The 24216-nt window shown below is 44.8% G+C and overlaps 1 protein-coding gene across 2 annotated transcripts in view; it reads left to right on the forward strand.

The window, feature by feature from the left end:
• The first annotated feature begins 11 nt into the window (after positions 1–11).
• Positions 12–24216, forward strand: part of SLC23A2 (solute carrier family 23 member 2) — a 57766-nt gene continuing 33561 nt past the window's right edge. Inside the window, exons 1-2 of one of the 2 annotated variants that reach the window (XM_065659081.1) lie at positions 12–111; positions 23591–23875. In XM_065659081.1, the coding sequence (XP_065515153.1) occupies positions 23744–23875 (132 nt within the window). In that variant the 5' untranslated portion in view covers positions 12–111; positions 23591–23743. Of the gene's footprint in view, positions 112–15006; positions 15078–23590; positions 23876–24216 lie in introns of those variants that run through there. The other variant, XM_065659082.1, reaches the window with a different exon arrangement.

Here is a 24216-nt window from a genome sequence, read left to right on the forward strand (position 1 = left end):
CGCCCCGTGCTCTGCCTGCCGGGGCCGCCCCGGCCGCGCCGCACTCGCCGCTGCCGCCCGAGCGGAGCCGCAGCCGCCAGCGCCATTGCCGCCCTCAGCCCGCTATGGCAGGTGAGCCCGTCCCCGTCCCCTTCCTCCTCCCGCAGCAGGCGATGCCGCCGCATCGAGGGTGCAGCCTCGCCGGTGCCTCCCCCCGCGGGCACCGCTCTCCCCTCAGCCGCCGCGGTCACCGCCGCCGTTCGCTGTCACCTCCATCCCGCCCCACCCCGAGAGCCGCCCTCCATCCGCGCACACCCGCGGCTCGCCCCTTCCTCCTGGCGGGGAGACGGCTCGGGGCTCCCCGGCAGCCTCCACCATGTTGCCCGGCCGCCGTTCACCTTGGCCGCGGGGCTCCGCGCCGGCCGTGCCGCTCCTCCTCTCCCTTTTTATTCTCTATTTCTATTTTAAACCTCGCCCGTGGGCTCCGGGCCGGCGTTCGCCGGCGCGGCGGAGCCTGCAGCCCGCCTCGGGCGGAGGGGAAGGGGGCACCTACCTGAGCATGGGGATGCCTGAGGGGGCACCCTGCGCCCTGCGAGCGGGGCCTGGTTTGCTCTGTGCTGTTGCCGGCTGGTTGCTTTGCTGTCATTATTGGTATTTGATGGGTTTAATCCGACGCAAAATGGGTGGCAGAGCCGCAAGCTCGCACTTGGGATGGAGAAATGCAGGTTAATTCTTCCCTGGTCCTGAAGGGGTGGCCACGCTTTCTTCTCTGATCCCGTTCTCGTGATACGCTTTGAGGTGGTGGTTTTTTAACCCCCTTTTTATTTATTTATTTGAGGGTTGTTTTTTTTTTTGGGGGGGGGGTGGTTGGGATATTTTGGGGCATTTTTTTGTGGCTTTTTATTTATTTTTCCCCAGGGCAAATCGCACCAATAAATATTTCTATTTTCTGCTTTTTTGTTGGTTTTCAAGACCCGTATCGTGTGTGGGTTTCTTTTGTTTTAAGGTACGTTTTGGGTAGCAATAAGTGATGGAGGTAGCGCAGAAAAATGTCTGAACAAAGCTTGGTGAAAGCCTTCAGTGAGGTTTCCCTTGCTTAGCGGATAACATCTACCTACCTAGAGCATGCATTGCTGCTGTTAGTGGCTTTTGCCTTTCTTCATGAAGGATGAGGATGCAGGCAGAGGCTTGCACAGCTCCATTCCTGTCCTTTCCTTTTCAAGCCATCGTTGTCATCCCATAGACGGGGCAGACTCAATGCAGTTAAAGAGGTCCACACACCCCATCCTTTACCTTCACCAGGTAAGCACAGGCAGGGGCTGGCCCCCAAAGGGAGCTGCAGGCAGATCCTGAGGTTCCGGCAGGAAAGGGAACTCCCCAGATGTATTGAACACAAGGTAAAGACCTTGAGTGTTAATTTTTTCCCATCTTATCACTTGCCCCATGCAGCTGACTTGAGTTTAATGCTGGGTAAATGCTCTGCTCCCTGTTGCTGCTGAACTTGACCAGCTGAAATAAAACCACCAAGTGCTCCGTTTTGACATGGAGCTTAATACCTCTATCCTCGCATTGCCAGCCTTCAACAGGCTTCACATTACCCAGTTTAAGCTTAAAGAAATAGCTGGTTTGGGTAGTGGTTTTGCTGGCAGCTGGAGTTTGGTGCAGGCTATAAAACCTAGTGGAGAAGCAGGACAAATGCTGGAGGGATGAGCTACTGATGTGTTGTGCAGTGCCAGAAGCTGCACACCTTGATCTGCCTGGTGATTTCACTATAGATAAAGGATTATTGCAACAAGGAGCTTAGGTTAGTAAACTGGAAAATAATCCTTGAGATACGTAGAACACTTGGATTAGTAGTTGATGAGTCCCTTACAACCCTGCTCCTAGCTTCGAGTCATCATCCAGATAGCTTGGAAATAGAGTAGTATTAACATGGAGATGCATTGAAACAAATCCAACCTTGGGCTGAGGTTAAACTGAGATATTTATCATGGATTTAAACAGGCCTTTGGCTTTAGTGCAAGATGCAAACAGGAGCTGAAAATGTCTTGTCAGACCCCTGGGGATAAGGGAAGGAGTTAAGAGTGTGATTCTCAAGGGTGGGTTGTGCTCCTGCTGTTCCTTAACAGACTGAGCTCATATGGTTTAAAATCCATCCCAATCTGTCTCTTGTCTGTAAGCTCTGCTCTTAGCTAGGCTTAGATTTGGTGAACTTTCTCAAGGCACCTGGCTCTTGGTTCAACCAGATGTGAGGAGCTGGATGGAAATGGGGTTCTCTGAATATGGGCCTCTTGCTCCTTCTGCATCTTTAGCACAGCAACAAATCTGAAGGAAAACCAGCTTTTCAAATAGTAATTTGGGCTGCAGGTTGGTGACTGTTTTCCTTTGGTGGCAGCACCAATTTAAGCAGCCCCCATCCATCATGGGTTGTGCACTTGCAGCATTGCAGTGACCTCTCGGTGGTGCTGGTACCCCCTCAGTGGGGTCAGGGATGCAGCATTTGTCTGCAGGTCAGAGGTTTTTAAACTAAACCAAGTCGAGTTTTCTTTCTTTGATGCTGTCAGTATGTATCTTGGGGTTTGTTTGCTTTTTATTTCCTGAGGCAGCCAAATCTGTCAACTTCCTCAATGTAATGAACTTTCTTATTGTGCTGTGAGGTGGTTTTGTTGTGCTGTTAAGGTTGATTGGAGACTTGAAAAACTAAATGGGTGAACCTTTACCCATCTTCAGTATGAACTCCTCTAGAAGTGGCTGTTAAGCTGCTCTGAATGTCAGCAGTTAACCTCTTCTGATCCTTGGGTGTGCAGGGGTAAGACAACCGATACACTCTGAGCTGGTCCAGTTGATAGCAGGTTACAAATTGGTGTCTCACGTCGGTTTTTGGAAGGTCTTACTCTGCTGTAGCTCTTCCTGTCAGTGTATCTGTGAACCACGTAAGAAAAACAGAAAGAAAACTCAAGCCCAAAAAGATTCTGGGGGCCACTTCAAGAGAGTTATTTTACTTTCCAGCACCTTTATGCATTCATCCGTACGAGAGAAAATGCAGAGAATGGTTTTTCTTCCATTGAAGATGATGGTTCTTGTATTGCTGGAAAAATCTATTTGTATCAAGTGTTCTTATTTATGAGTCATAGTGGTCATGGAATGGTCTGACAGCAGTTACAGTGGGCTTTATTAAACAGCTGCAGGAATAAAATATTGACAGTTAGGATGAGTAAAGGAATGAAGTAAATCATTTCAAATGAAGGCTGTTTGCCATGTTCTCCAGCCGTTCCCAGGGGTGAAGTGCACTAAGTCATCGTGCTAACACATAATGCTTCCGTCAGAGCTGGGGAGCATGTTTTCTTTATTGCTAAATATTTTTAGTTGTTATGAGCTGTCTTCTGACAGTGTTTATTTGAAGGCAATTTGCTGATATTTGGCCATTTCTAGGTTACGGGAAGGAAAGGTCTGCTATTTGAGTGTTCTTCTCTTCAAGATGAATCTAAATGTGGATTTCTTGCCATGGTAATTTGGCCATGAAATAGGTAGGACTCAGAACACCTCCTCGGGAAAGGGAATTGAGCTGTTGAAACATTGCTGGCACTTGGTGGAGGAATGAAGTAGGAGGGAGAACTAGCCTTGTAGTTAAGAGGTCTCCTGCTCTGGTTTTATTCCTTGCTCGCAATGTTAATCTTGGCCTTTTTTTTGCCAAACGTAACAATAAGGATGTGTATGGTATCAGAACATAACAATAAGGATGTGTATGGTATCAGAACATAACAATAAGGATGTGTATGGTATCAGAACGTAACAATAAGGATGTGTATGGTATCAGAACGTAACAATAAGGATGTGTATGGTATCAGAACGTAACAATAAGGATGTGTATGGTATCAGAATCCAGTGTGCCTGTGACACACTGTGCAGCTGCCACCGTGTTCTCATCCAGTGCATGCTCAGAGGTTGGATGAACTTGGTTTTATGGTTCTCAGTTGTCACCAGTGTAGCAGACAGTGAATCATCCTTCACCTTGGGTCTGCAGAGAGCTCTGATTGTCTTGGCTGTGCCATGGCCCCAGAATAGAGTTGGGCCTTTTGGTTTGGGAAAGACCGATTGGCCATCGAGGCCATTCTAAGGGAATCCCAAAGCACGTGCTTGGGGGGGGGGGTCTCCATCCTGTGTGGTGGGAAGAGATTGAAATACTCTTTTGTTCCTATCTGACAACTCCATTTGATTTGCAGAGGAGGCTCGAGGTAATTGTAAATCTAGTCTTTTAATGGGTTTATAATTAGACATTCTATGATCTAAATCTCTGTGTGTCTCTGTTCTCAGGCCAGAAGATGAAAGCGGTAGTTACGGTGGGGTGGAAATGCACCAGCCAAGTGGCTGGTCTTCAGGTTGATTTTCTTTTATATTAAAAAGAAAACTGCTTCAGGAGAGAATAAACTTTGCTCTATTCTGGTGAAGGGGAATTTCCAGAGTTTCTTCTCTTCTCAGAATGCTTTATTTCCCCCAAACCTGTGTGGATAAGCATGTGAGAAAATTGATGTGTATTGCTAAGAGTGTGTCCAAGGCCAGGTTGGACAGAGCCTTGGGTGCCATGGTTTAGTGTGAGGTGTCCCCTGCCCATGGCAGGGGGTTTGGAACTGGATGATCTTGAGGTCCTTTCCAGCCCAAACCATTCTATGATTCTATGGGTGATGATGGTTTAGCTTGTGTATTGTGGAGCCTGATGGATCTTTCTCCTTTGAATGATGTTTTGCTTTTATTTGTGTGAGCAAAGTGCCTGAGAAAACAAGCTCTGATAGTTGTGTTTTTAGGAGCAGATTAGTCCGGTTGTAAGAGCTGGAGGAGCTCTTAGTAGCAGTACCTGGGAGTATTCCTGAACTTGTAGGCTCCATGTGGCATGAAAGCAATAACTGAAGTTTATGTGCATTTAGACTTAACCAGCATTCCTTTGTCACCTCCTTTGTGGTAAAAGGACCTGTTTTAATGCAGCACTCCTTTATGCTTCAGATTAAAACTGCTTCAAGTATGGGCTCAAATTAGTCGAAATGATGAGGGAGAGATTGACTCACCGTTATATTTTGGTTGGGCTGTTTTGCAATGCTGTGAGTCACCGAATGGCTCTCAAAAGGCTCCATGTCCCCCAAATTTGTTGTCTGAATTTATATTTAATATTGCAGTGCTTGTGTCATTCAGCTGAAGCATTCTGAGACTGCTGGAGGACAGCAGTGCAGGAAAGGAAGTAAAAAGCCACTTGGGGGTGGGGGGCTGTTCTGTTCCTGGGCATTGACCTCATGGGGGTGCTTTGAGGAGTTTGGGCTCTAAATGTGGGGAATGGGGATTTCCTCCTGATTTTGCAGAGCCATGAAATGGCAGCCTCAGGCAATAAGGCCATTTTAGTGGTGTGCTGGCTATTAGTAGCTTGTAAGATTGTAAAAGTTAAGAGAATAAAGTGCAGTTTGGAAGCTTTAATAGGAAGGTGCCTTAAACACTGCTTTACTTAAGTGTGCTGTTAGCTGTGTTTATATGATGAGGCAGTTAATGTGCTGTTAGTGAGTTTATCCATGCTATTGTTGACCTGGCGGTAGCAATTGGAAAGCGATGCTGGGGCATTAAGCGTATCTTTACTGAGCAGTCATTCTTTTCTAGCACAGAAGTAGCTACCTAAAGAGTTTCTTTTTTCCTGCCCTTGTTCCCTTTATCACTTACCTGTAACATCTTGTATTGAAGCTCAGTGTGCTCTTTTGTTGTGCTGTTAAAGAAAACAGTGTGCATGTATTCTTATGCGTATTCATGGTAATGAAGAGTATCTCCTAGAAATGGGCATGTGGCTCCACATCAGGAATTTCATTTCTTGTTGGGAAGCTTGGAATGGAAATAAAATGCTGGGCTGCAGTTATTTTGTGGGCTGAATAAAATGCAAGTGACCCAGAGCCAATAGCGCTTAATGGACTGCGCTGTGATCAGGTTGGATGTACCAGGGAGTCTGAATCCCTGTGACAGGAGATAAAAGTCATAAATTCATCAATTTTGCCCTCTGTTTATGACTTGCTCTTTGTGTGGAGAATCCTGTATTCAGACTCTCACCAAAGAAAACCCATCCTTGGGCCTGCAGGAGATGAAGCACCAGTAGCTTCACAAGTTACAGCAGCTTTTCTTCCTCATATTTTATATAAAATGAGTTGTATTTGAAAGCTGAGGAGATGTTCCTGATACAGGAAGCAATTGCTTGGTCATTTGAACAGGCTGGAGTTTGTGCTAAAAGCTTAAGGAGTATGATTTGCCCGAGGAGCACTGCATTGTATAAAGGCCAAACCTAAGGCATAACTGAGATTCAGAGTGATAAGAAGGAAATGGGAGCAGCAGGGCCCTATTCTGTAGGAAAGACCCCAAGATATAACTGCAATATTCTCATGCTGTTCTGTGCCCTTTCGTATATGGGAACAATAACAGTTATCAGCCCTTTGCTGATATTGGAACTGTGTATTTTGCATGGGTACCATGTAATTTTGTGTGCAGAATTTTGGGAGGTTATGCTGTGCATAATAGTTGTTATCAATATAATAACTTTTATTGTTACATACCCAAGTGTTGTGATTTTGTTGTAGTAAAATGGTGTATCTATGTATTTCATCATAGGATGGTTGTAAGGGACTTAAAACTCATTCAGCTCCAACCACCTGCACAGGTAGGGACAACTTCCACTAGAGGAGGTTGCTCCAAGCCTTATCCAACCTGGCCTTGAACACTGCCATATTTTGTATTTGCTTTAGTCACAAACTGGAAATTGAATGGGAACAGCTCAATTTGTGCTGTGTTCATTACAGAACAGAAAACATCAAATCTGGCTTGGTGTAAATAATAATCTCTAGTATTGACTGCCCTTATGGCTTGAATTTTCCTGGGCTGCAGGGTACATTCTGAGATCTATAAACTGAGATGGCTTTTACAAGGCTTTCTGATGAGCTTGTGTTTTCATTGTCCCTGTGCCTTGTTTGCAAAGAGCAGAAAAGGCAAAGGATAAAGCCTGAGCTCCTTCCGAGACAATACCTGATGCTTCTGGTGAAAACAGAGCTCTAAAAAGGCCCTTGTGCAGAAAGGGAAGAACTCCTGTAATCTTGAGCCCTGGGTACTTGTAAACATCCATTGCTAATGAGCCTTCCTCTTCTCTGGAAGGGATCAAACACATTTAATGCTTTTCATGAAGATGCCTAATAAGGCACAGTTGAATGAAGCAAAGCTGTCACTGGAGCCTTCTGTTAAGTTTCTTAGTATAAATGAGTCTAAAACCCAAGTGTTACCTGAGCTTTCCTCCTTGGCTCTTTGGGTTTGGTAAAGATTCATGATCAGTATTAGCTGATTTTTACTCTCAGTTAGAACTGTTCTTGCTGTGTGAGCCCACTGAATCGTAGACGCAGAACACTGCACAGAGTGTATTAAGACCCCAGTGTAATTCCTGTTGTTGTTCTGGGGGCTGTTGGGACCAAGGATGTTTTGTTGAAGGCAGGTAAGAGATTTATTGTGGAGGCAGCACAGCATGTGGGTACCTTCAAAGGAGACTCAATATATGTTGGTCTTTCCTCCGCTTAATTATTCAAGTGGGTAATTAGGTTTGGGGGCAAAATGTGTGCCTAAATGATGTTATTCCAAATAGCAGCAGCAAAGAATTCCTGCATGTTAAGGGATGCCAATTAAGCAAGAATAATTGTGATCATTTTCTTTTAAAGTAGTGCCATGCAGCCATCTGCAAAAAAAGTGTGAAGATGAAGGAGCCAGGAAGATACAATATTGAAACCCGAGTATATTGGTGAAAAAAGGGTTGTGTTGCTGGCAAAAATCACAAAGAAGTGTTGCCAAAATACTTTCTTATAGAAGGTGTGTCTTGCTGGAAAGATAAAGCTTTTCTTCAATAAACTATGGTTGATTATTGAAAGTAATGTGAACTCTGTCAAAATATTATAGTTTCATAGAAGCATGGAATGGTTTGGGTTGAAAGGGACCTTAAAGCTCACCCACCTCCAACCCCTGCCACGGGCAGGGACCCCTTCCACTGAAGCAGCTTGCCCTGTGTCCAACCTGGCCTTGAGCACTGCCAGGGATGGGGCAGCCACAGCTTCTCTGGGCACCCTGTGCCAGCGCCTCAGCACCCTCACAGGGAAGAGCTTCTGCCTTATCTCCAACCTGAACTTCCCCTGTTTCAGTTTGAACCCATCACCCCTTGTCCTGTCACTACACAATCCCTTGTGCTTTTCCTGAGCAGTCAGTTTGGTGTTAAGGGGACTGTTCCCATTCCTGTCACTTCAGTTGGAGAAGAATTCACTGAGCCTCCTGGAACAGTTTTGTTGCTTGCAGGGATGTTTAATGAATTAACATAGAATTTAATGCATTCTTAATTAACTGCTAATGTATGGGGGGAAATCTTCAAAGCTTTCGGACTGAATTACAACTTGCAACTCCGTGTGGTAACCTGTTACGTGACGTACAGGTTAGGTGTCAGCAGGGTTTCAACATGTCCTAGTCACCTCCTGGCTCTACTCCTTGTCCCTGTGGAGTCAGAGGACTGGACCACTGGCGTCACATTAACTCCTGAAGCTATGAGTAAGATGTAGAATGCATGTTTATGAGGAAGCAGATCGTGATAGATGTGTGTGTGAACACTTTCACCTCAGCCTGCCTGGGACACGAGTACAGGAAGTTCAGCAGCAAGTCTGGGTAAGCACAAACCTGTGTCTAGAAACACTTCCAGGCTCGTTGTGAAATGAGTAAGTTGGTAATTGGCCGGCTTAATGTGTGTCGATCAAATGCAGGGCTGGGTACAGTTGTTTAGGATGTGGGCAGAGAGTAAGTAGTGCTGGTTTAACTTAAAGGTAGAGTAAGTAGTGTTGGTTTAACTTCAAACTCTTTAATGGCAATAATGACTTAATTTTCCCCCATGGCTATGGGAAACCAAACTGTGCTTAGTGACCAGAACTCATGGGACAAACCAGTTGGTCAACAGTTATCGGTAGTTATAATAGTAGTAATGTTGCTAGTATAATAATAACACCCATTATTGTTCATATAATTAATAATAGCACTTATTATTGCTCTGTGGCACCAACAGATGATCTGCTTGTGCCCTTCCTTTTGCCAGGTTCAGCAGAAATCAATTCTTTTGCTGGTTTGGGGGTTGGCTCTATGTAAGGAGCCGAGGGCTCTAAAGCCCAGCTTGCTCCTTGCTATTTGAGCAGATGTGCTGGGATTGCGCTCTGCGCAGTCAGAGGTCTGAAGCCAGAAGATCCTTGGCCTGCAGAACTGGGGGTACTGTGTACCAACAGTAGAGCTGCCTGCACCAAAGCACATGAAGAATCATGCTGCCTCTTCCCCTCAACACTTGGAAGCCTTGAAACGTTTCCTCTGTGAGTGGTAGCATCTTGCTGATTGTTCCCAGGAAAGACTTATTGAAATAACCATGGAGGAGTGAAAGGTTGGGGGGGGGGGGGCACAACTCTCCCAACTGGGTAATTAAAGAGAAAATTAAAAGTGGGCTAAGTTGGAGGTTGACTCGTGGCCATGCTTTGAAGATTAAAAGGGCTTTTTTCCTTTCAGCTGAAGGAGGTTGGGGTTGGGAAGAGGAGTTGTGGCTGCAGGAGCACTTGGGCAGCGCTCTGAAGCTGCATTTGCTGTTTGCTTCCTGAGTTGTGAACAAGATACCAGGCTCGCTGAATAGGAGGGTGGTTATCTGCAGTTTCACCCCCCTTTTTAGAAGCATTTAGTCGTGCAGCTCAAAGTTTCCAACCTGCTCACTTGCGGGAGTGCAGGTGGGTTTTTAGGCATCTGAGCAAATGGCACTGAATGCAAGACGATAAGAACATGTTTTGTATAACCAAGTTTTGCCTTTAGAAAGTGAAATTAATGACAATTCAGCTAAAGGATGGAACTTTCCATGTTCTTTGCACAGCCTGTAGCAAGATCAGTCTGCTCTTCTTTTCTGTAGAGAGATTTAGCCTGTGCTTTTCAAGCTATTTGCAGTCACAAAAATGAGAGAGAAAACTAAAATAGGAGCGTGCTAACAGCAAGATAATGCCAAAATAATACCCAAAAAAGACAAAATAGCTACTTCAGCAGATAACACCAGCAGATGTTTCAAGTCTAGATTTAGCATATGAATTTGCCTATCTGCTCCATAGCATTGAACAGGTCAGAGCTGTTGGGCTGACTGTGGGTTTTCGCTATGGCTAGAGCCTGTGAGCGCACCTAGGATGTGCTCTGATGTTTGAGACGTGAGGGGATTGAAGTCCTAGATGTGAAGTCTTAACTGTAGAGTTCCAGTTTACAGCTTTATAGATGTAGGGTTATTACATACTCGGGTTTATTAGGGTTGTTCCCTTGGCTGAGTTATTGCATATTGAGTTTGGGTCATCATTTGAGCGCATGATCATAGAATCATAGACTGGTTTGGGTTGGAAAGGACTTATAGATCATCTAGTTCCAACCTCCCCTCTAGATATGTCTAGAAATTGGGAGGCAGGGAAGAATGATTTGAGCTTTAGGCTTCAATTGCAGCATACCTGAAGCTCCAGGAATGACGTAGGTGTCCGAGGTGGTTTATGGACATGGTGGATACAATCACAGACCACAAAACTCACATTCCTTCACCTTCATTTTTGAAACCCTTTGATCTGTGCCTGTGGGGTATGTGCCTTTGGCTTCACCACTCTTTTGTTGTTGCTTTTCCTTGGAAATGATTTCTTATTTCTTGCCCAGAAGTCAGCCATAGGTATTTTTAAAGGCACTTCCATCTGGTAATTACTTCTTTACCAAGAAGAACCATTGGTCTGCTTTGATGTACATCTCAGACCGTAAATCTATCTTCTAAAGCACTGTATTCTCTAACTGGAAAAGTGGAATTCACTTGTGGACTGTCTCTAGGTATCCTTTCTGTGAGGATAGGGTGTTTTAAGGGGTTGAGTCACCTACAAGAGATCTGTGCCTAGGACCGTGTGTCCCTCCTTGAATTAAATAGTAAGTCAAAGCAATTTCAGTAATTCTTTGTGATGCAGGATTAGGGAAGAGAACAGGTGTTTGTATATTAAAACTTATCTTCTAGTGAGTGCTTTTCCAAAGAATTTCTAATTCAATGAGTTAATAAATGTTCCTATAAGAGCAAATGTAATGGCTTCGTCTTTCTGCTGTTCTGAGTTGTGGGTGGAAGTGGATCTATTTATTCTGGTATGTGATGCTGTTTTATTTTTTGCTATATTCTGGGAAGTGTATTCTGGAAGATGTTCATGGGAGGCTGCTGGATAAATTGAGTCTTTTCGCTGATGTAAAAGGTTACATACTTGATATGGGTTTGGTACGAAGAATACTTAAATTAGGAGATAGCTACAAATATCCCTGGCAGTGTTCAAGGCCAGGTTGGACAGGGCTTGGAGCAAGCTGCTCTAGTGGGAGGTGTCCCTGCCTGTGGCAGGGGTTGGAACTGGATGAACTTAAGCTTCTTTCCAACTCAAACCATTCCATGATTCTGTGAAATGGACAAATGAAGTTGGGACTCTCATTTAGCCGTCATAAATGAAATGAGGCATCCCACACCTCATTCTCCCGATGGTACAGGATGTTCTTGCAAAGAAGACGGACAGCAGTGCTCTGAGGAGGTGCCTTTGAAACATCTGCATACTTGTGAGGCATCTGCTGTGCTGGAGCCAGCTGCTTTAAGATAAGTTGTGGAACAGAGAACCTCTTCTTAACAGTTTCTCAGTGACTGCATCAGACTTGTCTTTTTGGTGTGTGTGTTTCTTCTTATTACCTGCAATATGTGAAGGTTCAGAACAGTGATTTCATTACAGGTGTTTGTGGTCGCAGTATTACATTTTGATCCTGTGAGAGAACCACTGCATCCATCCCTACACGCTCGGTGTTTTCAGTGCAGTGGAAATAGGTGACTTCAAGGAGGAATTTTGCCCTGGCTCTGAGTGCTGCCCAACTGGGGAGGTGGCCTCAGAATCAATATTCAAACTCAGAACATTGCCTCTGGGATGACAGTTAGTTCACAGTGTGTGTCTACGGGCAGGTATTTGTAATTTGACTAGTGCACTCTGAAGTATTTGTTTCATCCTTAAACTGAACACTGTGTCTGAGAAGAATGCCCAAAATTGTATTTTCTCATAATCATCAGAAGTGAACTCCTCCGAGGAGTAACATTTTCAAGTGAGAGAAATCCTCTCATCAGTTTGAATTCCTGATACTAAGCAGGTAATCAAAATGATGACTGGCTCTGTAGGATCGTCGTGACACCGTTTCCCGCACTGAATTGTCTGCTGTGATTTCACTTCCATCAATAAATTGCAGCAATACACGGAGCTTTTCATCTGCTCACTCCTGCCTGTTTTTCACGCTATTGCAGACTTTGCAGGTGCACTGTAAAATATGCCACTGTCTTGAAGCAGTAGTCACAAGAGTTATGTCTTGAATTAATATTCATCTCAAGTAGGGCATTGATTAAGCACCTTTCACTGCAAGGAAATGGAACCAACCAACGTGCGATCAGGTCAGACTGTTGATCACATAAGGTTTTAAGTGAAGGCATCCGGATGAGGGGGTGGTTTATTTGAACTGAATTATTGAGTGTAAATACTTAAGTAGTCAGAAATAAATCTTCTGAGTGATGAAATTCTCTGCTCACCAGTGATGAATGTTGGAGCGATTAGTTTTAATGGTAAGGTAAATAGGCAAGGCTTGTTTAATGGGATACTTAAGTTATGTTACTAGCTTTGAACTCAAGTATACTTTGAACTCTGATATTCAGGGCAAGCAGCATTAGAGTCCTGACGTGGTTTAATGCAGCTATATAAAACCAGTTCTGGACACTGGAGTAAAAAGCAAATGGCTTATTTCTTCCAAAACCTTACGGATTTGTCTTGCCATTGATCTTAGTCCCGTGGTTCCCTGTGAGCACATCAAATGCTCAAACCTGCAATAATTGCTAGTATATTCCTCCAAAATCTTGTATATCAATAATCAGTCTGTGGAGTTGTGGTACAGCAGTCAATGTTTTATGGTCTTAAAGCTTAAGATAGTCTTAAAACTTGGTCTTTAAAGTCTTAAAACTGAAGATCCAGTGATGCTTGCATTAAGGGTGCAAGTTTTCTCCATATTGAACTAAGCTGGTGTTTCTCTTTGTGAAAACATTTGGAATTCAGCATTAAAAAGCAAAGGAAAGGATCTACCAACTGGAAAAGGAGCAAGCAGAGGAAGAAACTTTTCAACACCTCTTTGCGGTGGAGCTTTAATGCTGGCACATAAAGTGGTTTTCTCTACGCACACATTGCATAAAGTGATCGGTGGAGATAGTTGGCTTTCTTCCATGCATTCTTAGGAAGTGATGAATAAAGAGTATTGCACGTAATAAGTGTCAGCTTCCAATTAGCTCGGCCCTATTCAGTCGTTGGTTCTTTGATGCAAGAACAAGCACATGCCGATTTCTGATGTGCTGGTGATCTGCAGCTTTCAGGTCTTGACAATGAAGGAGAGCATAAAAACCTCTATGTTTTAACATACTCCAAGCTTGTGTAAGCGGCCCCGCTGACCAGCGGGGGGAGCTAGATGGTGCCAGCGATGCGGCTGTGCTCCCAGATTTGGGCTTAAAAGGTGTGTTTCAGGTAAAGTGAGCTCCTTGTGCTGTGCTCTTGGCTGGCTCTCAGCTGAGTAGAAACCTGGTGCTTGGGTGCTACTTCCTGGTGACCTATTCTAGTTATCACTTGCAAGTATCAGAGTCCACGACTGGTTTGGGTTGGAGGAGACCTTAAGATCATCCAGCTCCAACCCCTGCCACGGGCAGGGACCCCTTCCACTGGAGCAGCTTGCTCCAAGCCCCTGTGTCCAACCTGGCCTTGAGCACTGCCAGGGATGGGGCAGCCACAGCTTCTCTGGGCACCCTGTGCCAGCGCCTCAGCACCCTCACAGGGAAGAGCTTCTGCCTAAGAGCTCATCTCAGTCTCCCCTTTGGCAGGTTAAAGCCATTCCCCTTGGCCTGTCCCTTCATCCGTTGTCCAAAGCCCCTCTCCTTTTAGCTACTTTAGGTATTGAAAGACTGTTACAAGGTCTCCCTGGAGCCTCCTCTTCTCCAGGCTCAGTTGTATAAGTGGGGTGTCCCATTAATAGTGCAATCACATAGTGTATTTGGAGAGGTGATTACTCACCTTGTGAGACGAGGGGATCGTGTACAAACTTGATGGCAGACTTAAGGCAGGGGCTGTGATGTGACAAATGATAAAGTGATGCTTGGGAGTATAGGACAGCCTTAAGCCAGTGTTGTTCTCCTGCAGAGAGAGGGGTAAATCAGTGAAAGAAGATACACGCAGATTCATTTCTGTTGTTGTTTCAATCCTCTCACTTCTACTCCTGTGTCCTTTTCCCTCTTGCTTTGCCCTGCAGCCTCAGCATCCCTGTTACACAGCATTTTCCATTAGGGAAGTGAATGTGCCCGGCACAGGTTATATTGTGTGTTTTCAGTTCTCAGCGAGGTTGTGGATTGCTAAACGTTATCTTATGGAACAGAGCTTTTTGATCCGGGACCTCTTCAAAACTGCCTAATAGCTGCTAAAAATACCTCCACGCGAGCCTCTACAACAGAGGCTTATGGAAATGGAACCTGATGGAGAAAAATCCCCATCCTGATTACAGCACTGGAGTCAGGCATGTAAATATTTATGGAACTTGAATTTGGGGGGCGGGGGGGGGTGTGCAGCTGGGTTTTCTGCCTTTAGCACTGCAGGTTGTGTAAAAGGCTTGGACCTCCTCCCAGGGATGATGTGTTCGCACTCCGCTGTTACAGGGACTGTCCTTTCGCTTACTCGTTGTAACTGAGAGGGTGTAGTAACAGTTTCTGACCGTGTGGTGTCTTCCCGCAGTTGAGGGGTTGTGTAACGCGCAGAGATTGTGATTGGGCACAGGACAGTTATACAATGGAGCGAGCCCAACCAGCTTATAAAAATCCTCCTTCGCTATGTCTGCATCCTTTCAGGCTGCAGCTTGCAGCTCGCGTCTTGCACTCAGCATAGGCTGCAAGGAAAGAGGTGGAGGAATTGCCTGGGTCGGGCTCTAGAAGTCAGTGCAGGATTCTGGAGGTAAGAGCTGCTTTCAATTCAGCGTTAATGGGATGATTACCAAGATTCAACTGCTTTAGTGCGGGCATTATAAGGTAAGGAGACTTAAACCTGCCAAACTCAGGTTTGTAATAACTTAAGTTTCACTGTCTTAAAGGTTTGAGGACTTCTCATTGTAAAATGAGAGACTCAAAAGCATTTACCCTTTTTCCTAAAAGTTCCTAAACTTGGTTAGGAAACTGCTTCCCAAACTTTAACTTCCTTGAATTTTTAAAATGGGAGAATTAGATCTAAGGTTTGTGTAATAAAAAAGATCTAAAGAATGCTTGACCCCAGAAGTACAGCATCTTGGTTAGTCTTTGAAAGCTTCTTGAATTCCACAGCTTTTATTAAGTTCTGTTAAATGGAAGTGAAATACTTAGTTGAAGCCAAGCCGAATAGGTCAACTCAGTGTAAAGTTTTCAAGTGTGTAATCAGTTACTGGTTTTATATTGCTTACTGGACTAGAATCCTTCTCTTTCAGCAAGGAGTGAGTATCTGTTTCAAAAGCCTTTGGAAAGGAGCTTCGTATTCAGAGTTGAAAAAGTTGGCACATTCCCCTGATTTGCTTAATAAATGTAATTTTTCCTAGATGAGTCTCTAACTTCATCTTTGTTTTAATGTGATTAAGGTCTTGGAAGGAAAAGAAAAAGTAGCTTTCATCAAAGTGCCAAGTAGAAGTACAAAGAAAGCTGAGAAAGGAACCAGTGTGTGCTCAGGTTGCTTTTGGAATGCCGTGAAGGAGCTTAATGAACTGTGTATTAATATCCATAATGATGTGGAGGTAGCTGAATTCTGAGGTTATTAGTGCTCCACAGGGGGACCAAGAGGATTGTATACTATTGTAAGTCAGATGAATGTGTGCCATAAACAGTGAGAGAGGTATATGGTGCTGCAAGTAAGGCTATAAAGTAGTGATGTGTTTGATAAAGAACAGTGATCCACTATTTCATCTTTATTTACTGCGAGCATCATTGCTACCTAGAGAACACTGCAGGTGTCATTTGATATCAGTCACTTCATGTCAAGCTGTGAAAGTGTTATCTCCTACATCTTGCTTCTGTGAAACATTATCTTATGACTTCTGTATAGTTCCTTCCTGGTCCTTCGTTAGGACTCTGTTAACACAGACCATCAAGCACGCTGGTGGGATCTCATGCGAAGGGTAGTGCATGTGCTGCACAGAAATTGGGTGAAACTTGCCTATTGGAACAATAAAATGAGAGGAACAGGGTGAAAGATGAGTGAGGGACAGCTTGACTGATGTTTTTGGCCAAAATCGCCTTCAGCTTGACCCATACTTACTGGAAATACTCCTATTTCAGATATTTGTGTTTCGAATCACAGCCTAAATAAGCTCTGATGAAATAACTTGAGGAGTTTGAAAGCTGTGAGATGCTTTGTTAAACGTCTCGGTTGGATTTAAGTCTCTCCTCAACAAGCTCATTCACACAAGGAAGTTAATGAGATTTAGCTAATGTGCTTTAAATCAACAGAAGGTTGGAGCTCGGCATAACTTTCCTGGGTGTCTTTGTACAGACATGCCCTAATAACGTTGGTCAGTTGTTAAGACATTCTATATTGGATGGCAGTCAAAATACCAACTACTTAAAAATTCATTAGTGCCTACAAAGAAAGAAACCGTTTGTGCTTTGAAGACCTACTTTGAAGTGAGGGGAGAGACTAAGGACCGAAACTTCTTAAAGTGCCCATCAGCTCTTGTGTTTTAGAACCTAAATGTGAGGTGGTTTGAGCAGGTTTAGCAGTACTTTGTTTCTGCAGCAGGTTTAGCAGTACTTTGCCTTTAGAGCAGGTAAAGGGAGGTGATGTCCGTCTGTGTAGTGTTGTGTTAGGAACTGAAAGCGTAATTCTCTGGTTTAAGTGTGGATGGAGTTGGGTTTGAGTGAAGCGGGGAGGAGGGAAATAGAATCACAGAATGGTTTGGGATGGAAAGGACCTGAAGATCATCCAGTTCCAACCCCCCTGCATTTCAGTGCAGTTTCATTTCATGGCTGCAAGAGACACCTGGTAGAGATAAACCATGAGTATTTTTCGGACCAGAGGCTCAGTTGCCAAATAGCCTGAGGAAAAGCTCTACTTACGACTAAAAGGGGAAGATGGTTTCTACATGTAGCAACAGAAGATTCCGCACGAGTGCTGTGCAGCGTTTTGCACCTCTCTAAGATGATGAAAACCCCCTTGGAAGGTTCAGAAGATGCCCTTTGGGCACATGTATGTATCTGGCAGAGGGGAGCTGAGGACCTTGTGGGCACTGTATCCAAGTACCCATCTGGAGATGTAAGAACTCGTGAAGCAATTGAACTTGTGGTTGTGGGGCTGCAGACAGCACTTTGGTTGCATCATGTTAAGTACTTGTTGGCTCGCTCATGAAGTACTTGTTGAATGCGTAGAAATGGGGAGGACCTTTTTGCTTTGTAGGAAAACATCAAGCAACTTTCTGGAGAGCTTTGAATAGTAAAGTTGCTACTGTTTCAATTGCTTGTGATTTGGTCATTATTAGTGTAAATCCCCATGGTAATGTATTATTTGCTTTTGAACAGCTTCTCAGAAATACATTTTTCAGGCTTCTTGTATTTTAGATCTAAGGCAGAAGCTCTTCCCTGTGAGGGTGCTGAGGTGCTGGCACAAGGTGCCCAGAGAAGCTGTGGCTGCCCCATGCCTGGCAGTGCTCAAGGCCAGGTTGGACACAGGGGCTTGGAGCAAGCTGCTCCAGTGGAAGGGGTCCCTGCCCGTGGCAGGGGTTGGAGCTGGATGAGATTTAAGGTCCCTTCCAATCCAAACTATTCTATGATTCTATGTCCCTGGTGCTGTAGGAGCAGTATTAGCTGCTTGACCTAACGGCACTTTTTAAACACTAAACAAAGTAAATGGGGTGCATTTATTTCTGCCTTAAATTCTTCATTGCTGTCCAGTGCTACAGGAACTGAGCATTTACCTTTAGTCACAGTCTGCGGTGCACTGGTTCCAGAAAGAGCTCTGCAGTGCTCACAGTACTTGGTGCTGCGCACATAGAGTGGGTTTTAAAACTGACTTTGTCTTCTGCTCAGACTTGGTAAGCTGTAATGATAAAACACCCTGATGTGCAGGGGGTCCAGGGGGTCCTTTCCACGTCTCTCACCAAAACCACAATCTCGGATGTAGAGGATGCCTTGATTTGTGTTTAAACACATCACGTGCCTGGGTTTGAGATGCCAAGCGCTTGAAACTGCTCCTGGAGGTGAGGGAACTCCAGATGTGCTGCTGCAGTTGAGGCTCTTCACCTCAAGTGTTTTGAGCTTATTTAAAGTGCAGGTGAAGCTGACCTCGGCTGGTGCTGGGTTGGACAGCTGCTTGTTGAGCATCACCTCTGCTCGAAGGAGAACATCATCGTTATTTGCACGAGCCTGACAGCTCATTACAGACAATACACTGCAGATTGTAATTAAGCTGTCACCTTAACTTGGTTCTAATCTCCTCACTGTATGCAACTGAACTCTCTTGGCTCTTCAGCCATCTGTAAAAGCCAAAAAGGTCCCTGGTTGGTTCTGACACGGTTCCTTCCTCGGGGCAGTGCGACATGTGCTGACCAGGTGCCGTACCTCTGTTAGTGCTCCTGGGAGCTCTTCCATCCCTGTGCTCTAAAGAATGTTCTGTTTCCATTGCCAGCTCGTTTTAGAACCATGCCTGTAGTGCTTCCTTTATGAATATTTCCCTTGCACAGCAGTGTAGGGCCACCAAATGTAGGTCAGTTCCTGATTTTCCACAGTTGAAGTGGAGAGGAACGCAGCTACTGATGTAATTCTGTTGATACTTCTACTATGCTACGAGCTTACCTTTCAGACTAGCTAGGGTTCGCCTTTGTAGGGGATCTACAAGAAACCTGGAGAGGGGCTTTAGACAAGGACCTGTAGGGACAGGACAAGGGGAAAGGCTTTAACCTGCCTGAGGGGAGACTGAGATGGGCTCTTAGGCAGAAGCTCCTCTTCCCTGTGAGGGTGCTGAGGCGCTGGCACAGGGTGCCCAGAGAAGCTGTGGCTGCCCCATCCCTGGCAGTGTTCAAGGCCAGGTTGGACACAGGGGCTTGGAGCAAGCTGCTCTAGTGGAAGGTATCCCTGCCCGTGGCAGAACACCTTTAGATCAGCTTATTACAAATGTGGGTCCATGAGCTTTATAGCATTGACAGTGCAGCCTGAACACACTCATTGCTTGCCAGCTCTGGTGCTGCCAGTCTGATGACACCTAAGAAATTGTGGGCTCTTCTAATGGACGTTAAAACCCCCCAAACAATCAGAAAGGCCCCAGCATGCTTTTTCCCCAAGCGTGGTGTCTGGAGGTTACATTGGTTCTGTTTTCCCCAACCTTTGCATTGCCAAGCGCAGAATTCAAGCATTAAAGGCCCTCAACCATAGCATTGTAGAGATAATGCCGTTACAGGAAATCTGACTTTTATTGGGTTTTTAATATGCCTTTTGTAGTTGTTACTGGGTGTTCTCAGGCTCATATGAAAACACAGAGAACGTTTGCAGGGTGGTTCAGCCAAAATCTATATCAAGTGATGCTGCTTTTAAAGAAAGCAATGCATCCAAGGGAGAAGATGTGTATATTACAGTTGCTTTTAATGGGGTTCATGGTCCATTTTTCCTTCCCATGTTAGTAAGCTCTTTATGTTTATTTTATGTCCTGCCCAAGTTAACTCTTGAATCTAGTAAGAGATGAGTTTTCCAAGTATCTTTTAGACTGATTTGCATGCACTTTGGTACCTTGTGAAACAGAAGCTTTTCATACAGCCTGTCTTGCTATATGGGCAGGTTTCTCTATATGAAAACCTTTGTTGTATACTCCAAGGTATACAACAGGTTTTTGTTTGTGGTAGAGGTTCTAGAGCGATGAGTTGAAGGCAGAAAGTACAGCAGGAAAAAGAAAGGTACGTTTCATCAGTTTTGCATTGTGCATCTCCAGCTGTGATGGTTCCTATCCCTTTTCTAGCAGTTTGAATGCAATTTCTTGAACTTTGAAATGCAGCTTGTTTAAACAAAGTTGGCAAAAGAGGGAATGGGGTGTTAGGAGTCAGGAAAAGGCAAAGTGTGAGAGGCACCATGGTGTCAAACCAGGCACTACAGTGGCTTTGTGTCCTGTCCTGATGGTACCAGATCTGTGTGCGTGGAGTAAAGGCAAAGGTGTCAAGGTGCAAAGCTTTCCCTGGCTACGAGGGCTTTCCTCTGGTGAACTTGCACCTGGACTATCCCCCTGCAGTAGGCTGCTTGTCTCAATACTCATCTTATCTAAGCCCTTGTAAACCCATGTCAGCGTTTGGCCTTCCTGGGTTAATCATGTATGAGCAGTGAAGATAATTTGGTCTAGAAAGAGATGGATGTTAATCAGTGTCTTGGTGGAAATTTCACTTGTAGCCTTTCTGTTAGATCCAGGGCGGCTGATAATCCATTGCGCTGGGTGCACCCAGCTGATGCTGAATGAGGTTTATCTCTGTTTTCCATTCCTTTATAGCTTTTGATCAGTTGGATTTGTTAGGGAAGGCTATAAAATGTCAGTCACCTCCCTTAGCTATGCTTGGTAGGTAAGAGGTCTGAGAAAGAAGCATGATACCTTTCAGATGTCCTCGTCTGCTGCTGCCTAAAGATTTCTGGTTCCATTTGATTGCAGCATAAAAGTCTTCTGAGACTCTCATTAGTATCTGTTCCATTAATGCAAGAAAAGTCTGGGAGGTTGTTCTCCTTGTTTTCCTTGCCCTGACACATGTGTTTGTTGTTAGTGTGCAGGTACATGTGTGGACACAAAACACCCTCCCTCTTTCTAGGAAAAGCAGCTGAGGAGGCTGGTTTTACCGGTTAATTTGAAGTTGCTTCTTCATCACTGTCTGGGAGCCCTCATCCTACACTGTCATTGTAGGTGTTGTGTTTCAGCACTCAAGAATTAACCCAAAGCACAGCTTACGTCTGTCCTCTCCTGCTGTACTCCTCAAGACCAATTCCCAAGGAAGGATCCCATCTTCTTTGAGAAGATAGCAGTCTTAGTGTTGTGCAATGCGAAGTGAAATAAGATTATGTGGTCTTTTCTTTTGCATCAGTGGAGATGTTAGTTAATGCTAACTAAGAAGCTTATCATGCCAGAAAACCTTAAACCAGCTCCCCTTGATGGCAGGTTTCCTGCTGATGTAACTCTCTCAGTGGTGTTTTATTGGCATGGCCGCCTTTGTTAGGGAGGTGTAATTGTGCCTTTTCCCTTTTCCTTTCCAATGCGAGATGATAAAGCTGCCAGACCAAACCACGCCTGTCTCCATCACTGATTTTCTTGGAGAATAAAACCTGTCTCCGTCGACAGAAAAAGGCAGATGCTTTTCTTGTCTGTTTTTTCATGTGTGCTTCAACAAAATCCTTCACCCTTTACCATAGAAGCACACAAACCCCCTCCAAAAACCCCACCCCAGACACCCCTCCTGCCCCCCCCAGACCTTGACCTGCCTCTTGCCTCTGACCTGCTCATATCACTCCCAGGACTACCCAGGCAGCCTGGAGAGGAAGGTTCCTGTAGGGATTTGAGGTGGAAGCAGACAAACTAATTTAATGCTGCTCCTCATGTCTGGAGATTGGCACTTCTGATGAGAAGTTGGTGGTTACTGGAAAAATGGGGATGCCTTTTTCTTTCAGTTGAGCACTCAAACTGGTTTGCTCCTTCAGTCTTAAGTGAGAAATAACTGATTATGCTCCTAATACTTAGGAAACAAGGCTTAATGAAACCCTTATTTGAAGGCAGTACTTTGCATTCCATTTGGGTTTAGTTAGGAGTGCTCAAGGGTATCTCAGTGCCCAAGTGCTGTTTCTTAGGTATGGCTCTTGAAAAGTGAGATTGCTTTGAAAGATTAATCTCTCTTAAACCTCAATTTTCTAGCAAATGGGCAACTAGCAGCTATGAAGAGGTTCCAAAACATCAGTACGTGCTCATTTCTCACCCAGTCCCCTGGTTGAAGGGTCTTTGTCCAGTTTCGTTTTATTGCCATTCCAGTTGACATCCAAACTGCTGGCGTGTTCCTGAGCAGCGTTTTGGAAGAGAAGCTTAAGAAAGAAACCAAACCCCACTTTTTGGGGTTTCTGATACCTACATAGCTGTGGGTTTTGAATGTCCCTTAGTGGCATTTCCACCTCTAGCAATTATAGAGTCACAGAATGGTTTGGATTAGAAGGGAACTTAAGATCATCCAGCTCCAACCCCCTGCCATGGGCAGGGACCCCTTCCACTGGAGCAGCTTGCTCCAAGCCCCTGTGTCCAACCTGGCCTTGAGCACTGCCAGGGATGGGGCAGCCACAGCTTCTCTGTTCAACCCATCCCAGTGTTCCATCACCCTCACAGGGAAGAACTTCTGCCTAAGAGCTCATCTCAGTCTCCCCTCTGGCAGGTTAAAACCATTCCCCTTGGCCTGTCCCTGCAGGCTCTGATGAAGAGTTTAAAATACCTGCTTGAGTTTAAAATACCTGCTTGAGTTTAAAATATCATTAACTTGCTATGAGTTAGAAAAGGCCATTCTTGGGGTTCTGTCCTGTACTTTCCTCTGTACCAGAACTTGTTTCACCTCAGCCATCTGCACTGCACTTTCTTCTTTGAAGCCCAGGAATCACAGACTGCAAACTGGGTTTGCTGCCAGCTTTTCTACGCTGCCCTGTGGGAAATTGAAGTTCAAATCCCTTCATTCATGTTCCTCAGTCTTGGAAATGGCGAAAGTGTAGGTGACGTTGGACTGGCAGCTGCAAGGAGGAGATGTGGGAACTGTGCTGTAATGACCCGCTTGGGAAAAGCAAAGAACCAGTAAACTGTATGATCTTCCCTGTTCCTGTGCCAAAATAGAAGTGCTACTAATTACATAGTACAAAATACACAGTTTTATCCTGAAGCAGTTTCTTCAGCATCATCAGGCAGATGACTTTGAACATCCCTCATGCCACTGAGCTAAGTTCAGGTGAGGGTGTTCCTGTCTGAAATACTGCACTCAGCTGTGCTTCACTGTCCCCTTAGTCTAAGCTTCCTGGAAGCTTTTGACTTCCAAAGGGGCTGTTTGAAAAGGAAGGATTTAGTTACACAGAGGTGAACTTGTGAGTAAGTCTACACATTTACGCTCTTTGATGGCACAAGTAATGTTTTCAATGGATGTTTGGTAGCAAACTCTCCTCTCTTGCTGCATAGCTGGGGTACAGGAGTCCTTTGTTCCCAAAAATGCCATGGAAATGGCTATGATATTAAAACAAGATCAAGGTTTCAACATAATTGAAGACCACAAGAGAAGACTGAGAGAATAATCAGCACATTCCCATCCTGAAAGAACCTGAAAATACTTTAAATGCTCATCTGTTAATGATCAAATCAAAAAGGAATGATAGGAGTTGGTGAGTCATGAGCGTGAAGGGGAACCAGGGCTGCAGGGCACAAGTCTTTGTTCATGTATCTTGGGTAATGAAGAAAAAATGAATTTCTCTCTTCAATTCTAGGTGCCATTGATGCTAATGATACTTAAAAAAGCAACCCCGATGCCCCAGCTGGATTACTGAGTGCTTCAGAGATACCTGGACGTGCTGCTGTGGAAATAAGGAATTGTCCTTAGTCCTTGGCCTCTCACCCCAGAGCATCCCCTTGGGGACTGAATGCAAGTCCTTGACATTCTGGAAACGATGGGGATTGGTAAGAATACCACTTCAAAATCGGTGGAGGCAGGAGGCTCAACGGAAAGCAAATATGAGGATGAAACTAAACATCCCACCTTTTTCACCTTGCCTGTAAGTAACACATCCAGGTACTGTATGGTCAAGCTCAGCGCGAACGGGTTAATAATGCTTTGCTCTAATCGTGTTGTGCAAAGTGTTTATTTCCACATGTAGTTATTGAAACCTCCTTTCCACTTGTTGTTTATATATAAACATGGCCAATTATGGTGTCTGTGGTTATTTCATACGTGTGCTCTAAAGCAGTGCTGGTCACAGGACATGCAACACCCCAGGCAGCTCCTCATGAGAACAGTTAGAATCGTGGCATGGTTTGGGTTGGAAGGAACTTTAAAGCTCATTCAGTTCCAACCCCTTGCCATGGGCAAGGACACCTTCCACTAGAGTAGGTTGCT

Source organism: Lathamus discolor, chromosome 22 (genome assembly GCF_037157495.1).
Source record: "Lathamus discolor isolate bLatDis1 chromosome 22, bLatDis1.hap1, whole genome shotgun sequence".
Classification (NCBI taxonomy): domain Eukaryota; kingdom Metazoa; phylum Chordata; class Aves; order Psittaciformes; family Psittacidae; genus Lathamus; species Lathamus discolor.